This window comes from Manis pentadactyla, chromosome 3 (genome assembly GCF_030020395.1).
Source record: "Manis pentadactyla isolate mManPen7 chromosome 3, mManPen7.hap1, whole genome shotgun sequence".
Taxonomy (NCBI): domain Eukaryota; kingdom Metazoa; phylum Chordata; class Mammalia; order Pholidota; family Manidae; genus Manis; species Manis pentadactyla.
This window is the reverse complement of record NC_080021.1, coordinates 9,702,881-9,716,860: the sequence shown is the minus strand read 5'-3', so window position 1 is coordinate 9,716,860 and position 13,980 is coordinate 9,702,881. Positions and strand designations below refer to the sequence as shown.

At 41.6% G+C, this 13,980-nt stretch overlaps 2 protein-coding genes across 11 annotated transcripts in view; both read left to right on the top strand.

Moving 5' to 3' along the window:
• Window positions 1-2,391, top strand: part of PHF20L1 (PHD finger protein 20 like 1) — an 80,499-nt gene extending 78,108 nt beyond the window's left edge. For all 10 annotated transcript variants that reach the window (XM_057497732.1, XM_036890471.2, XM_036890470.2 and 7 more), the window contains one exon: window positions 206-2,391. In XM_057497732.1, the coding sequence (XP_057353715.1) occupies window positions 206-348 (143 nt within the window). In that variant the 3' untranslated portion in view covers window positions 349-2,391. The remainder of the gene's footprint in view (window positions 1-205) is intronic.
• An 8,930-nt stretch (window positions 2,392-11,321) lies between these two features.
• TG (thyroglobulin) overlaps window positions 11,322-13,980 on the top strand; it is a 249,643-nt gene continuing 246,984 nt past the window's right edge. The window contains exons 1-2 of the mRNA XM_036890501.2: window positions 11,322-11,655; window positions 12,661-12,769. Of these exons, the coding sequence (XP_036746396.2) occupies window positions 11,589-11,655; window positions 12,661-12,769 (176 nt within the window). The 5' untranslated portion in view covers window positions 11,322-11,588. The remainder of the gene's footprint in view (window positions 11,656-12,660; window positions 12,770-13,980) is intronic.

Genomic DNA, 13,980 nt, shown 5'->3' with positions numbered 1-13,980 from the left:
CAGATAAAGGTTACCAAGAGGGACTAAAACTCTTGTGTGGTAAGATTTAAAGGATGCTAAAGTGCCCAGAAATGGCTTGAATATATTGTCTTTCTGAATAGAAGTGAATTCTGGCTCCATCACTTTTGCACCTTTCTAATTGTACCACTTTGTGATTGTTCTTCCAGGTACTGTTTAAATTTGATTATTCTCTCCTCTCTTTTAGTTCTGGAAAGCTGGCTTGATTTCACAGGAGAGTTGGAGCCACCTGATCCTCTCGCAAGACTGCCTCAACTTAAACGCCACATCAAACAGCTCCTAATGGACATGGGCAAAGTACAACAAATAGCAACCCTTTGCTCCGTATGACGGTAGTGAAAACCTAATGAAAAGAAGGTGGCTCTTTTCCGTGAATGAGTTTCATTATCCACATGACTGCAAGTGGATAGTTAACAAGCTTAGTGATGTTTGGTCGTTTACTGATTTGTGGCTTCAGTAGTAGAATGGTACCTTAGAAGGGAAAATGGAAAACAATTTATCAAGGAATCTAATATAAAAAAACAATTTATAAGCAAGCTTACAAATGTTAATGTTATATTTGGATCAATGAAGTAGAATATAATCTATACAGAGGGAATTGAATTGGCAGGATTTTTGAGTAGTCACTTACATGAAGCTTGAGATATCTATAGAAAGAAACATGGTGTATTTATATAGTTTTTAGTAGAAAGATTCATGTTTATAAACCAGCATTTGGCCAAAAACAAAATTGCAGAGGAAATTTAAATTCTGGAGAGTTCTGTAAGGTTGCTGTAAGAACTGTCCTCTCTGCAGTTGATCCAGCTGCACAGAGTATTTTAACTTACATAGGATCATGAGCTGTTTCTTAGGTGATGATTATCCTTAATCAGAAAACTGATAGTAGAAACCTCACTTCTGAGGAAAACGGTTGAGGAAATTCTTACTTCATTATGATATTTTAAAAACAAACACCAAATAATTAGAATTTATTGCAGGCATTAATCTCATTAAAAACCAAATGGCTTGTAGAAGGATCATTGTGCCAAATGATGAGGACACTGCTAGAAAGAGTATTTTAAATACTGTGGGAGTTCTCTCAGCTTAAGTCTTACATACACCATCAGTGCGTCAGAAGCGTGTATGTCATGTACGACACATGTAATATATATAGTTGAACTGCAGTACTCAGGCTTCAATGTACAGATTGAACCTGAGTATGCTTGATATTTGCCTTCAGAAAAAAAACTGTAAATAACCTCAGCTGGGATGAGGAGTGACAAAGTAACAAAATAATTTGTGGCTGTGGATTTTTTAAACTGCTGGTAGTGGAATTCTGGGAAAGCTTCATTTTTGAAGGTGAATTTTATTTTTAAAAAATAGGTGTGCACTCAAAACTTTGGCTTTGATCACAAATGGACAAATTTCTGAAACCAAAGGCAACTAAGTTGCTGTGTTAGCTCTTGCTGGATTTTGAGCCTCAGTCCTCCTGTCTGCCAGTGCTCTTGTGAGGTGTGTGCTGTCCCAGTGCTACATAATGCAGGTGTGCGGAAGTGTGTATGCTTGTTTGAAACAAACACTCAACGTACATATGTACATAATCTACACATATTTATATCTACACATATCTAGTTTTAATACTACAGACTATAAGAATTGGTGGTAAACATGAAATGTTACCTTTTAACAGACTGTTTTTAAAAATTAAAAATATATGTACAGGTTTTGAAACTTTTTTAAAAAGGGGGAAAAGACTGTTAAGAGGGGGCTATTTGATGACATATAACACTTGAATATTTTATGCCTCATTCTGTTTATCAGTTCTAGCAATCTGTATAAATGCATTTTAGAACTGACAGACAGTAAACTTGAATTTATCTTTGATAAGAATACATGCCACTGTACATTCAGATAATATTTAAATTTGCAAACACACTGTTCTGTATGTAAGGTACTGTATGTAAAACTCTTTATTAAAACTATTCCATATATCCTAAAACTGCAGCTTGTTTTTTTGCGGCCTTATATTTTGGATGTAAAGACGATTGAAAGAATGTGCAGAACAGTCATTAGACATTTTCATTGCTTTTGATATTCTCCAGCTTGACAACTGTGCCAAAGATCAATAGACCTAAAGTGTGGTTCTGTGTATTTACTTGTGATACGTTGAGTTTGCCAAAGATTTTACTGAGAAATGAAAAGCTTTAGTAGAGTTGATGCGGGGTAGTTGCTTAAATTTGCATATTAAAGTAAAAGGAATAGTGGGTGCATTTCATGTGTGGAGTAAACTTGCTAAAGTCTGTATTTCAAGATTGATACTCTTATCTTTCGTTTGTGTTTAAAAATAATGGCTCTCATCTTTTACCTGTTGTGGTTAAATTCTAGATATTGAAATTTCTGTCTCCTTTTCTCCTTTTTTTCAGAATGGAGCAAATAGCAACTTAACCTATGAGTAGTGGTGTTGCCTAGATTCTTGTCACACAGAAGACCTTTAATGCAGTAGCACTTAACTTCTCAGTCCCTGGTGACCATTATTAAATTAATATGCATTTTCTTGTAGTATCCTAAAATTAGACCACTTTTTTTGTTAGCAGCCAACAAACTGGAAGTTCTGTTAATTGGATTGCTAAATTTTTGCTTTGCTTTTATGTATATGAATTGAGAGTCTGAATTTTTTAATTTAGATTTTTAAAGTAAATCTCTATCAGATTACTTGTATACACATATCCATTTGATACAGAATTTACCAACAGTAGGTTGAAACCTTTTAGCAACTATAGGCTGCACCTTTGTTTAAGAGAGTGAATTTGTTTTTGAGAAGTCCATTGTGAGAGGTTTCAGATGAGTTAATTTTCTTAAAATAGTCTTACCTAAAATTATAAGTATATGCATTTAAATATAAGCAATAAAATAGGGTAATTCTTGAAAAGATAGCTTTTCAGTGCTACCCAGACAGAATAGAATGAGCATTGGTCGGGAGAGGTCCTTCTTATTATGTTACTGATAAATGCAGTTTGTACTGCCTCATACTTGAGGGTGGTTGGTTGTACTGACTTGCTGTTTTCAAACTTAAAAACAGTGCACTCTTTCTTTAAAGGAACTTGGTTATCCTCATAACTTCAGGTAAAGTCCTTTTTCCTACCACTCTTACACTGGTGTATTTCAGATGTTCATATTCTACATATTCAAAACGGGAACACCCTCACATCCCCTCCAGTGAACTGGCTCTCCTGCCAGCTTACTCTCTTATGTAACATTGCCCTTAGGGCCCCAGCTTGAAACTCACAGACCTCCCCATTTCCATTTCACCACTCATGTGCTGGTTCCTCAAAGTGGTAGTGTAATTTTTCTCCCCAGTCCCACTAGTAGCCCACCATTTCTTATAAAACTGCACTATGGAGGTATTACTGATGTCCTCTGAAATTGCAACTTTGTCTTCATTCTCATTCATCAAAATGGTTACTGCCAGACTAGAGGATTAGAATTGCGTGCCTGCTCTGTGCCATATGTCCATGTTACCGCAGTATCTAATTTACTTCTTTTGTGGGCAGGTAAAACAGGATTATGTTGAAGATAGGGAAGCTGAAGTTGAGAGACAGTTAGAAACTTGTTCTGGAAAAGATGTAAGTGACAGGTTGAAGATGGCAAGTCCTGTGCCACTCAAGCTCATGTTCTCTTCCTAGTAGGTGTGTTTCAACTAGTCTTGACATTACCATTTCTTCTCTGAAACCACTAGTGACTACCTACTTCAAACCAAATTAGGTCTGTGTAATCTGGGTCTTTTTTATTTTACCTAACCAATTCTCAAATTCATTTAAGTATAGCCTCACTGTTAGACAGACAGTGTTCCATGTCTTGCCTTCGTATCATTTCCCTCTTCTGTAAAACTCTTCTTTGTTGTGTCTCTGCAAATCCAGACACTTCTTCAAGCTTCAATTCCTCTTTGTAAGAGAAGCAGTCCGTGATTGAAGGCCTCTTGTGGTTCTGCATTGTACCAAGCTATGGAGGAACTATGCCAGTGAATAATAACTTGGTATAGTGGAAAAGGCAATCCTGATGAACTTTGCAATTCCTCTACTCAAATTTTCACTCTGGCAGTTTACTAGCTATGATCTCTCTGAGCTTTGGTTTCCTTTTTTCTGAAATGGGAATAATGCCTAACTTAGAACTTTGTTTTGAGAATTAAATGACACGAATAAAGTACCTAGACACTCTTACTAGATTATGTAAAGTTGAAAATTAAACATAGATGTAATGAGTGTCTACTTCATAGACACTGTGTTTTATGCCAGCCATTAAATTATATTGCTGGATATGGAGTTAATGTTAAGATTACAGGCTATAGGCTAATAGAAGCATGAAAAGCATCTTTTTAATGAGATAGGTGATACCAAAGAGGCAAAAGAAAGGAAAGATAATTAGACTTGTAGGTAGACGGGTTCGGGGGAAATAGAATACATATGTTAATTTAAACAGTGGTCTTTAGACTGTGACTTCTCTCAGGAATTTTGAGAAATTATTATCTGCTCCTGGTAGTTGTCATCTTTGGGCATCACTGAAAGTAGATCTGGAGACAAAACTTAAGTGTACTTAGTTTCTTTAGGAGACCATCCAAGGAGATTGGAATGAAGAGAGGAAGAAGTGTGGGCAGTGAGGAAGAGGCACACTTGAGGCGCTGCTCCACGCCATGGGCTTTGATTTTGCCACTTGGAATTGTTCACCATAAATTTTAACAGTTGCAAAGGCTATGGTGTCCAGTTTATAAATCCTGGCATATTTAAATCAACCTGTTATCACTTTTAAATGTATGTAATAGAATCAGTACAATTTTGCTACTTAATATCTACTTAAAAAGACACAAGCTACCCTTCCTTAACATTTGAAAAATTTTACAACATTTTTATATTTTCATTTTTGCCTTTCCATTTATTTCCTAACAGATTAAGTATAAAAACTTTCTTTTATCCTTACAGGTCCTCATCTATCATTCTTTCATACTTTTTTCCACACACACATACAAAATAGCTAACTATAATTTAAAAATGTACTTAGAGGCTTATTAATAGAGTATCAAAATACATGAGATAAATGCTAACATCACTGAATAGAAAATAGAAAAATCTACAGTTATAGTTGATATCAACCCTCCTTTAACACTAACTGATAGAACAAGTAGATGGAAAATCAGTATACAGAAGACTTGAACAAAAATAGTCAGTTTGACCTACTCGACATTTATAGAACATTTCACCCAACATCATGACACAAATTTCCTTTTCCAGTACACATGGAACACTCAAAAAAGTGGACTGTATGCCAGGCTGGGCTATAAGATAAATTTCCATACATTTAAAATAATTGAAATCGTGACAGTGGAATTAACTGGAAATCAATCTTAGATACCTGGAAAAAAACAAAATGGAAATTATCAACATACTTGTAAATAGCCTGTGACTCAAAAAAGCTGTAAAATTAGAAAATATTTTTAATTGAGTGAAAATGAAAACAACATGCTAAGATTAGGATGCAGCTCAAGCAATATAAGAGGGAAATTTATTTTAAATGCTTATATTAAAAAGAAAAGTTCACAGATTTTTAACCAGCCTTATGGGGTGATCATTTTGCAATATATACAAATACTGGATCATTGTTTTGTAAGCCTGAAACTAATATATATCAGTTACACCCCAATTTAAAAAAATGCAATTAAGGTACAAAATCATTGAGCTAAAATTGGAAAACTAGAAAAACAAGCAAAACCAAAATAAGTAGAAAAGGAAGGGAAATGATATCTGCTGAAATCAATGGAAATACTAAACAAACAATAGGGAAACCAATATAAGCCCAAAAGCTGGTTCTTTGAACAGGATGATAAAATTATTAACTCCTACTTAGACCAATAAAAAATTAGAGTGGAAAAGGGGACATAACTGCATGCAACAGACAATTATTTTAAAAGGGATATCTTGAAAAATTATATGCCAATAAATTTGACAGCTTCCATGAAATGGAGAAATTCCTTAAATTACCAAAACCTGACTCAAAAAGAAATTAAATAGAATTTTTAATTAGAAATGTTTCCTCAAAACTCCAGGCTTAAATGTGGGTTCTATCGAATACTTAAGGTAGAAATCTCAATTTTACACAAACATTGACAGAGAAGAAAGCAACACATACTTTTCAAAACCAATTTTGACCTCATGCCACAACCAAGAAAAGACCACAAGGAAAGGAAATTACAGGCCAATACATATATGTGCCCCTTGACAAATATCACATCCTCAACAAAATATTAACAATCTGAATTCACTGGCATATATAGAAAAGCTAATATATCAAGATCAAATCATATTCCACAGTAATACAAAGTATTCAAAAATCAATGAATTACATCATATTCATAAAAATATAAAAAGTATATGTTAATCTCAAATAAAAGGCATTTCATAAATTCCAACATCCATTCGTGATTAAAAACTATTAGAAAAGGAATGGCCAGAAATTGACATAACTATAAATGGCATCTACCAAGAAACTTACCCTAACATCATAATGGTAAATGGATACTTTCCTCCCTAAGATAAGGAACTGGGCCAGAATGTCCATATCGCCACTTCTATCCATCATGATCTGGAGGTCCTGCTAAAGCGACATGCACTAGACAATGAAGAAAACTAGGAGGCATCACTTGGAAGAGCAGAGGAAACATTTGCAGGTGCCGTGTACATGGAAAAATAAGGTATCTACCAAAATACTACTAAAACTAATTATTTAGCAATGAGCTATTAGAAATTGGAATTTTAAAGAAATACCATCTTCAGTAGAATCAAAAATATGTACTTAGTGGTAAATCTGCAAAAAAATATAACGCAGAACCTGTACACAGAAAACTACAAAACAGACTAGAATAGAGAATAAAAAGACATAGCAAGATCACAGGTTGGAAGACGCAATACTGTTCAAATGTCGGTTCTCCCAGAACTGACCAGTGAATATAATACAAGTAAAACCCCACAGACTTTGTGAGACAGAATAGCAAGCTGATTCTAAAACCTATATGGAAATGGACAAGAATAGCCTAAGCAATCTTGAACAAAGTACTTAAGAGTTTCTGATTCGGGGCCTTACAATGAAGCTAATCATGATACTGTATAAGTGGCATGAAGATAGAGACGTAGACTGATGATACAGAAAAGAGAACCCAGAAATGGACAAAAAATTATGGGCATTTGAATGAGTGAGAGTCCATTGCTCCACATCCTTGTCATCATTTTGTGTTGCAAGTGTTTTGGATTTTAGCCATTCTAATAAGTGTGTGGTGGTATCTCCTTCTAATTTGCATGTAAATATCCAATTGCTCCAGTACCATTTGTTGAAGAGATGATATTCCCTTTGAATAACCTAGGTGCCTCTGTCGAAGATCAATTGGCCATAATTATGTAGATTTATTTCTGCCCTGTATTCTCTATGTCTGTCTTTATGCAAATACTACATTGTCTTGATTACTGCAGTTTTATACTAATGTTGGAAGGTAGCATAATTCCTTTAAGTATATTCTTTCCATTTTGTTTTTGCCATTTCCAGTTTTTTTTTTTTTTCTCATAACAGTTTTATGACCAGGTGGCCAACTTCTTTAAAAAATCTGCTGGGATTTTAACAGGAGTTGCTCTGGATCTACAGATCAATTACCATCTTAACACTATTGAGTCCTTTGATCCAAAAGCATGGTATATTTCTCCATTTGTTTAGGATTTTTATATTTTTTTCTCAGCAATGTTTTATAGTTTTCAGTGTTCAGATTTTCACACTTATTTTGCTAAATTTATTTCTAAGTATTCTTGATGATATTGTAAGTGGAACTGTTTTCTCAATTTTGTTTTCAGATGTTTAATTTCTAGACTATAAATAAACTTGATTTTTAAAAATATGTTGTATCCTCTGACATTGGTAAACTCACTTAGTTGTCCTAAATCTTTTGTATATTCTGTAATATTTTCTAGGAGACCTTATAGGTAAATGAAATGTACAATCCTGGATTGGATCTTACAGAAAAAAAGGACATTACTAGAAAAATGGATAAATTCTATTGAAGTCTATAGTTAGCATTGTATTGATGATAGCTGCAGTATGGTTATGTCAGATATTGACATTGGGTGAAATTGATTAAAGAGTATTGAGAACTCTACTAGTATTTCAGTTTTGGATAAGTTGATAATTTGAAAAATTTCAAAAAAATTACAACACAAAGAGTGAAATAATGTAAATTACAAACTTTAATGTGTAAATATTCATTCATTCATTACAACAAATTCACCCCACTAAAGCAATATGTTAGTAATAAGGGAAACCATGTGGAAGAGGGTATATGGGACTTTCTGTACTATGTGCTCAATTTTTCTGTAAGTCTAAAACTGTGAAGTCAGTTCATTAAAAAAAGTTAAAGGATTGTGAGAGGATAATTATAATATGCTATCTTTGTAATTTGAGAAAGAGAAGAATTCATTGAAATTACTACAAATTTTAAGTTCCGTCTTTGAAACACTGTATCTCTAGGAGTCAGGCTTGCCCAGGAAATCAAAGGGGAAATGCAGTCATTAGAAAGGTATGCTTCTTTCTTACAACCAGCACCAAAGCCTTGGAAGATGGAAAACAGACTTTAAGAAGATAGAACAAAGGAGTGTTGCTTGGGAGAAAGGCTGCGATGCTAGAAGGCACACTCGCCAGATTTCAAATAGAAAATGGGGCTTTGAAGGCCAGGGTAGGCTAGCACAAGTGGGCAAATGAGTTGCATGGGAGACAAAATTGCTTTGAAAAGAGACTAGAGAAACAAACGTCTTCAGTAAACCCAGGAGAAGGTGGGGTGTGGCTCCTAGGCGGTGGGTAGTGGGAGGCAGGAGAAGCTGCCCAGCGCAGCAGGACCCCCAGCAATGGGGAGGCAGGCTGGGTTAGGGAGAGACGGCTGGTAAGTGATTCTGTGGGGGGACGCAGCTGATGGGTGTCAGCAGCAGTGGCATCTGATGTTTGTTTTGAAGCAATTTCCTCTTCTGTAGTCCAGTCATTCATTCCCCAAATCTTGACTAAGTGCTAGTGGTACCCAGTGCCCCGGTACAGAGAAGGAAGGAGCAGAAGGAGAAGTCTGAGCGGTTGGGTTCAGGCTAAGGAGGATGACAGAGGTGGCAGGATGGTGATGAAGAGGTGACCAGAGCAATGGGGGCCTGGGCCAGGGGCAGGTGGAGAAGGTCAGGTGAGGGCATTGCGGTGGGAGCCTGCGTGTTCTCCAGCTCAGTGGGGACCAGGTGAGAGCAGCAACAGGCAGCTGAGTCATTATGAGAAAGGTTTTCATGGTGAGGAGCCAGAGCTGGTGGGGTTCTCTACAAGCTCCCCGCTCTGTTGCTGGGGTGGAGAAAAGCACCTCTCCTTCTCGGCGCTCTGCATCCAGCCCACTGAGTGTCGTGCCGAGGAGCTGACCGTACTCCAGGTGGGGTCTGCAGTAGAGCCAGCTCCCAGGCTGGACTAGCCTGACTGCTTCTTGGCCTGAGGCCAGCGTCCCTAAAACACCAAACCCAGTGGAGCAGAGCCCCCCGGCCCAGGCCAGGAGCATGAATTCTACTCTTGCTTCCCAGCGCCAGGCCAGTGAGAATGACTCAGCACACAGGTTGACCTGTGCTAGCTCTGCATGTATTTTGGGCTGGTGGGGAGCATGGTGAGTGGGGTTTGCAGTAAACTAGCCCTGTTACACATTTTATAAAACTTATCTGCTTTAGCATGCCTGTCAATGGAGAAATGGCAAGGTGCTCACAATGCTAAACTTCCTATGTTATCGGAGGAAAGAGATGCTGCTGGCTCCCCATAGTGTGGCCCGTGTGACCAGGCAATGGGGGCTGGTGGGGGAATTCTTCCTCTCTCATCTTCCTCTCCTATCTCCTTTCAGTAAATGCTAACACATGTGCTCGAATTATCTTGGTCTGAAACCTAGGTCTCATTCTGAAGTAGTCCCCCTCACTCCCCACAGTTAGTGAACTCCAGTACCTGCCAATGATGGATGATCTTGACCTCCCAAACACCTGCGCAGTGTCTCCATCCCCGGCCCCTACAGCTGGAGCCGCAGCCTGCCTAGGGCCGGGTGGGCGGGAGGCCCAGAGAAGGGCTTGCTGGTAGGATCTGGAGGCTGATGAGATGCCAGGCAAGAGGTTGAGGAGGGCACTCGGATTTGCTCTTAGAAGCAAAGGCATGCTGAGGTGCCACACTGGCTGGCGTGTTGGGGAGTTCTCTTTGGGACGTGACTGTGAAATGCGTGCAGAGCGCCCAGGCAGAGTGGACCTGAAGCTGACCGAGAAGTCTTGCTGGAGCCGGAGCCACAGCCACAGCCACTGCCATAGATGTGCGGGTCCCTTGGAAGGGTGTGCACAGCAGGGATTCTCACCCATTTTTAATCCCACACCCTGCCAGTGGAAATAACTGTCAGGTTTTACATCTGTAGTTTGTATCATGTAACGATGCTAGTGGCCCCCACTGGGTACATCTTATACTCAGGGGCTGTGTCAGGCACTGTGATACTCCCAGCAACTCTATATCAGGCTCAGCGGTCCTGCCGTCCTGCTGGTGCAGAGCTGTCCCCTGGCCTCTCCCTGGGACCATGTCCCTCCTGACTTGCACCCACCCTCCCTCTCCCTTCCAGGGCCACCTCAGCGAGGTCTCCCTTGCTCTTAAACCACCCCTGCCGCTACCTGTCCCTGTCCCCTAACCTGGGAGGTTTCTTCTGCACACCCATCTCTGCCTGACATGATGTCATCTGCAAAATGAGAAAACCAATAATATTAACATCCCAGCATCTCATGAGCATGTACTCTTCATGGTCTCTATCCCCTGAAAGCCACTATGGCCACCAGGCACTCATTCTCCTCTTATTTGTGTTTCCTAGAGGGGGGTAGGGGCTGGGGACGATGAGGTGGGCACAGGGACAGGAAGGAAGGAGGGTGGTTTTGCTAAGAAAAAAGGCACTGATCTACAGGTTCCATGCAGAAGGCACCATTCTGCTCCCCTTAGGCTTACAATGTCTGAAGTCCTGGGACAGAGGGAAAAGGAGGATAAATAGGAGTGTGAAGGTGTGTGTGTGTGTGTGTAAGATTCTCGCATTCTGTATTAATGGCTTTGCCTGTTTCATTTTCTGTCATACCCTCAATGCCTAGAATAGTATCTGCTCTGTTGGGCTTTGCACAATACTGGTGGAAGGAAGGAACGAACGAAGGAGGGAGGGAGGGAAGAATGGCTTTTCTCCCAGTGGGCCTGAGCCTGCTGCCCACAGAGCCTTCACCCGTAGACATGAATTTCAAAGCCACCCCACCCAGTTCTGCTCCCCCACATCCTTGAGAAGATTCTCATCCCCCACTGGCCACACGAGTGTGCTCGGCGGGAGCAGACGCAGGTGGAGGAGCTCCTTGAAACCGGCAGGGTAAACAGGGTGGGCACTGCTTCACTGAGTGTCCTCGGGCGGGGTGCCAGCACCCACAGCTGCTCTATAAAGGCTCCCTGCCTGGAGCCCTGGGGTGGCAGCCGCTTCCACTCCTTCGTCCCCGGAGGGGCCCAGAAAAATGGCCTTGGCCCTGCGGGTCTTCAGTCTGCTGGGCTCAGCCTGCTTGGTGTCTGCCAACATCTTCGGTGAGTTCTGAGCCCGAGGCCACGGAGCGGGGGCCCTGGTGGGGGCTCTCAGGCTGGAGCTCTGAGGTCGCCTCGCTCCGCCCCAGGGCCTGAGAACACTGGTGGTCTCATTTAATCCCCCCGATGTCCCAAGGTCTGTTATTCGCTCTTTCCTTTCAGAAGAAGAGACAGTTTTTGAGAGGGAGACTGCCTGCCTGAGGTCCCAGAGCCAGTGACTGGGGGAGGGGAGATGGGACACTGGATCTTCCTAATGCACTTTTAGCTCATCCCAACCCCTACCCTTTCAGCGAATTTTGACATTCACATTGTTTTTTAATTCCCTTGGCTTTCTCAAGGCTTAGGTCATCCCTGTGAGATATTCAAGAAGTAGTCAGCAAGTAGTGAAATAAACCAGTCAGGCTGTGGTGTGAACTGGTCTGAGATTAGCTGTCGCTCAGCCAACTACTGTATGACTGGATAAGTCTAAGCTTCAGTTTCCTCCTGGAAAAAGAAGCAAATGTCACCTCACAAGGCAGCAGCGGTTTCTGAGCAAGCTCCTGTATGTTACCCACACTCTTCATGGAAAATAAGACCCACGGGAGTTCCTCGTGTCCCTGCGCTGTGCCAGGAAGGTGCCATCTAGTGAGGGCTTGATGGGTTCAAGAACACCTCCTTTAGGGGCTCCTGAGCGAGCCCCACCTTGGTCTGGGGGAATGGGCCATCTGAGGGTTTATTTTGAGTCCTTCCCTTGCCAGCTGCATGACCTTGAGCAGGTCGCTGTCATTGCCCCAGGCTTTGTGCCCCATGGGTAACATGGAAATATCGCTTCCCAGGGGAGTGTTGAAGATTAAGTGAGTTAATGGCATCTTTGAAAAGTGTGAATAGTGGCAAAATTGCAAGTTAGAATCTAATTATGATGGTGCTGCTAGAAATAAAACCCAGAAGAGTGTCTGTGCTTAAGCAAGCCCTTCAGTGTTGCTGGAATCCATCCCACTCTTTCCTGATGAGTCGCTTCCTTTTTTGTAGAATATCAGGTGGATGCTCAGCCCCTCCGTCCCTGTGAGCTACAGAGAGAAAGTGCCTTTCTGAAGCAGGCGGACTATGTTCCTCAGTGTGCAGAGGATGGAAGCTTCCAGTAAGGCTCATTTCAGCCACATGGGCCCTTATGTCCTAGGGGCCCTTAAAATGCATCTCCTGCCCCACTCCCCTGCCCCATCCTTCTCCCGGGCCCTGCTTCTCCCAGCCAGCACCTAGGGCACCCCCTCTTCCCTGCCAGAGCTTCTACCGTAACTGCTTTAATAAAAGGTGGTGGGGAAGAAATGATTTGTGCTTTGGTGTCTCCTCTCCTGCATCCTCTACTCCGAGTGGGGAAAGTAGAAGCTGCTGGACTTCCAGGTCAGTGGCTGCCTCCAAGTCCTGCTGACTGAGTCCTGCTTTCTGGGCTGCATGCTCCTTTCCCCAACCCCTCTCTGGTGAGCTCCTCTCTGAATGGGGATTTTAGCTGCCTTAACATGAGCTTGAGTCTGGGATTGTTTGCTGTAGAGTGAAGTGCTGGTCGAAACAACTCCCCCAGCAGAATACACAGGAATCCTTTGCATGTGTGTGCAATTTCACGTTCCCTGTGCCGTGCCCTCACGTTGACCTAGGAGACCTCTGTCTGTACTGTGTTCCCGGAGTCATCGTGAAACCTCCCTCCCTGCCCTCTTAACATGCGCAGCAAACTCCTACAGACTCCCAAGAGTGCACAGAGTTACTTCTTTCTACTCCCCGCTTGGATCTCTGGGAATTCTGGCATTGCAGGAGTTGGGAGGAAGGTTCACTTTACCGGCCTTAGTTATGCAGCTATTCCACTTCTCTTGCTCCAGCCACTTGGAGTTTCCAGTCGGCCCTGATCCTCCTCCTTGGAGGCTTTGCATGTGCTGTTTTTACATCTTTACCTGGAGCACCTTTCACCTTCTTATGCTTCTAGGATGACACCTGATCATCCAGTTGGCCTTAGTTTAGCCATTACTCCCCTTGGAAAGCCCCACAAATGTGCTTCCCTGCGTAACCCCCAACCAGGCCCTGCTCTCTGCTGGCTCTGACCCCCCTGAGCTTTCACCTGCCCCCGGTGGGCACTGCCTTAAGCCTCTGCCGCCTTGTTGTGGCGGTCATGCACCACGGTGGGCACTGCCACAGCGCCTGCAGACCAGATGGGTGGAGAATCAGGGACGGATACTGCAGAGTTAGCAAGACAGGAAAAGGGGTGCTTTTCCTTCCCCAAGTCACCCACCCCCTTCACTCCTCTCTGCAATGTAAATGAACTAAAACTTGGAAGAGGAGAAAGGAAGAAAGGTTAACGGGTTG